The sequence below is a fragment of the Medicago truncatula genome, chromosome 1, assembly GCF_003473485.1.
Source record: "Medicago truncatula cultivar Jemalong A17 chromosome 1, MtrunA17r5.0-ANR, whole genome shotgun sequence".
Lineage (NCBI taxonomy): Eukaryota > Viridiplantae > Streptophyta > Magnoliopsida > Fabales > Fabaceae > Medicago > Medicago truncatula.
Window position 1 is genome coordinate 53,730,241 of NC_053042.1, and position 2,569 is coordinate 53,732,809.

Genomic DNA, 2,569 nt, shown 5'->3' on the forward strand with positions numbered 1-2,569 from the left:
ATACGATTATATAATAGCAATATATAAATTTATGGATACATCGATTTGGGCTGTCCTTTTTTTTTTTGTTGTAAAAAATACCTTTAAACAAACTTTCTCTAAACTTTGAGAAATTAAATCAAATTGTTATTCTATATGTATATTTAAGATAAGATTTTAAATTAGTCCATAAAAACGTTAAATTAGAAATATAATGTTATATTGTTGTTCTCACGTTAACGTTAAATTAGTCCAAAATCATATAAAAAAAATCATTTATAATTTACTCACGTTAACGTAATTAAACACTTACCTATTTCATCAATATATTTTAAGAAGATTTCATTGTTGTTCTCATTGAAAAATATAAACACAATTGTTGTTACAATTTTAAAGCCACAATTCAAACACCTCTATATTATTTCTAAAGCAAATAAATAATTAAACAATTCAAATAAAATCCAAAATCATACAAAAATAATCATTTATAATTTACTCACGTTAACACAATTAAACACTTGCCTATTTCATCAATATATTTTAAGAAGATTTCATATATCTTGAAAGCCACCTGAAAACCATGGACACCCACGATCTCTAATTACCAAATTCTCTCTAAATTGGAAAGAAGATCGAGACAAATATTTGATATAGATCAAATAGGGCAAAGCAAAGCACGTTTCCATTTTATGGATTTTCATATGGCTGTTTATTATTTACTCACTCAAGCTTAGCCCATGATAAACAACATCTTTCAACTCCCTAGTCAAAAAAGTTAAAAAAATTCCACTTTCTCATTTCCAGTTTTACATCACTTTAATCAACACACTTCCCTTTTGCTTAATTTATCTCTTTTTTTAGGCAGCTTGATTTGTCTTCTTATTAATCCTCACATTTATACTCGTATTACTACCAACCACAAGAGTCACAATTTTTTGTTTCAATTATTACTCACTTTATAGAAATTCAAAATTACCAATTTACCATCTTTTCACTTAATCATTAAGTTAATTAGTGTATCACATCTAATACAGCCCAATATTATCCCTTAGAAAAAGCCCAATATTACAAAAGCATTTCCTCAATTAATAAGGTTTCTAATCACCTTTATACCAATTGCCTTGGCTAATTAATTTATAAATACCCCATGAGGAGTTCCTATAGCATCCATAAGTGCTCATAATGAAGTTGAGTTGCAATGGGTGTCGTGTGCTCCGCAAAGGTTGCAGTGATGATTGTATCATCAAGCCCTGCCTTGAGTGGATCAGTTGCCCTGAATCCCAAGGGCATGCCACCCTCTTCCTTGCCAAATTTTATGGCCGAACTGGTTTGCTCAATCTCCTCACCAATGCTACCAATCAAAATGACAATCCCCCAGGTAGCTAGCTATGTTCACTATCATTGTCTAACACTTAATTCATGAATAATTGATGGATGTAATGATTGATCAATTATTCCATCCATCATGGTTTTAAATTGTGGTTGTTGTTCCAGTTGCCGCTACACTGTAATAACAAATGTGACCAATTGAAGTTGATGCAGCCGCAATACCGTTATAGATCATAAATTAAACTTGTGTCTCATTTATGTTCAATAAAATCTTTTCCGTAGATTCTACATCAAATTTGATTTTAGTTTTTAATATATGATGATTAATGCCTTTAATTTTGTCACAATTTCCAGCTGTGTTTAAATCATTGTTGTACGAGGCAGCTGGCAGATTGGTGAATCCCACATATGGGGCGCTTGGCTTATTCTGGACAGCGGATTGGAGTCGTTGTGAAGCTGCAGTTGAAGCTGTGCTGACTGGATCAAATATTAATGACAGTTTTACAATGATTGATGGGCAAACATCATCAGGTACATTCAATGCTGAAAATCATGTTCACCCCAAAACCTATGATATACGCCATGTGGCAAAAGGTACCAATGTGGACATCAAAGGGAAAACTCAATTCAAAAGAGTTGGGCAACTTCTGAAGCTCAAGCCACGAGTTGGTTCAGTCGACTCATCTACAATGTTGAAATCCCTTTTGAAGAATACCAACATGGAAATTGGGGAGACTTCATCAAGGGTTCAAACAGAGAAAATTAATGAAGCTGTTGAGAATCAAGTGAATTTGAAACTCACTCTTGGCTTTGATTGCCAATCAACTAAGGGCAAGAAAATATTAGATAAACGATCGATTTATTATATGTAATTCAGTTTCAATGGAGATGTACTATTTTTATCAGACAATGGAACAAATGATCAAAGGCTGTTTGTTTGCACCTTAATTTATGTCATCCTTTTTAGTCATATATGCTGAGTTGTACTCCTTCGGTTACTTTTTAAGTGTTACATTTAAAATAAATTTTCGTTTCTTTTTAACTGTCGTTTTCAAAGTTTAATAAACATTAATTATTGATTTTTCAATAATACCCTTACAAAACGACATTAAAAAAGAAACGGAGGAAGAAATGTGAACTTTCAAGTTTCAATATCAATATCAATATCAATATAAAAAACAGTATCTTTTTTTATTTTTTATTTTTTTACAAAGAAAAAACCATTATCTTGTTAAGTAGAATCATATAATGCAATCATCAA

General features: G+C 31.3%; 1 protein-coding gene across 1 annotated transcript; it reads left to right on the forward strand.

The window, feature by feature from the left end:
* Positions 1-1,161: 1,161 nt before the first annotated feature.
* Positions 1,162-2,180, forward strand: LOC25485496 (LOB domain-containing protein 42). The gene is made up of 2 exons (XM_013614725.1): positions 1,162-1,357; positions 1,663-2,180. The coding sequence occupies exons 1-2, from the start codon at positions 1,162-1,164 to the stop codon at positions 2,178-2,180; spliced, it is 714 nt and encodes a 237-aa protein (XP_013470179.1).
* The last annotated feature ends 389 nt before the right edge of the window (positions 2,181-2,569 follow it).

Bases quoted from the DNA above. Each gene is read 5' to 3' on its own strand.
- LOC25485496 (XM_013614725.1), top strand. From the start codon at position 1,162: ATGAAGTTGAGTTGCAATGGGTGTCGTGTGCTCCGCAAAGGTTGCAGT. The intron at 1,358-1,662 runs GTAGCTAGCTAT...CACAATTTCCAG, and splicing joins TCAAAATGACAATCCCCCAG to CTGTGTTTAAATCATTGTTG.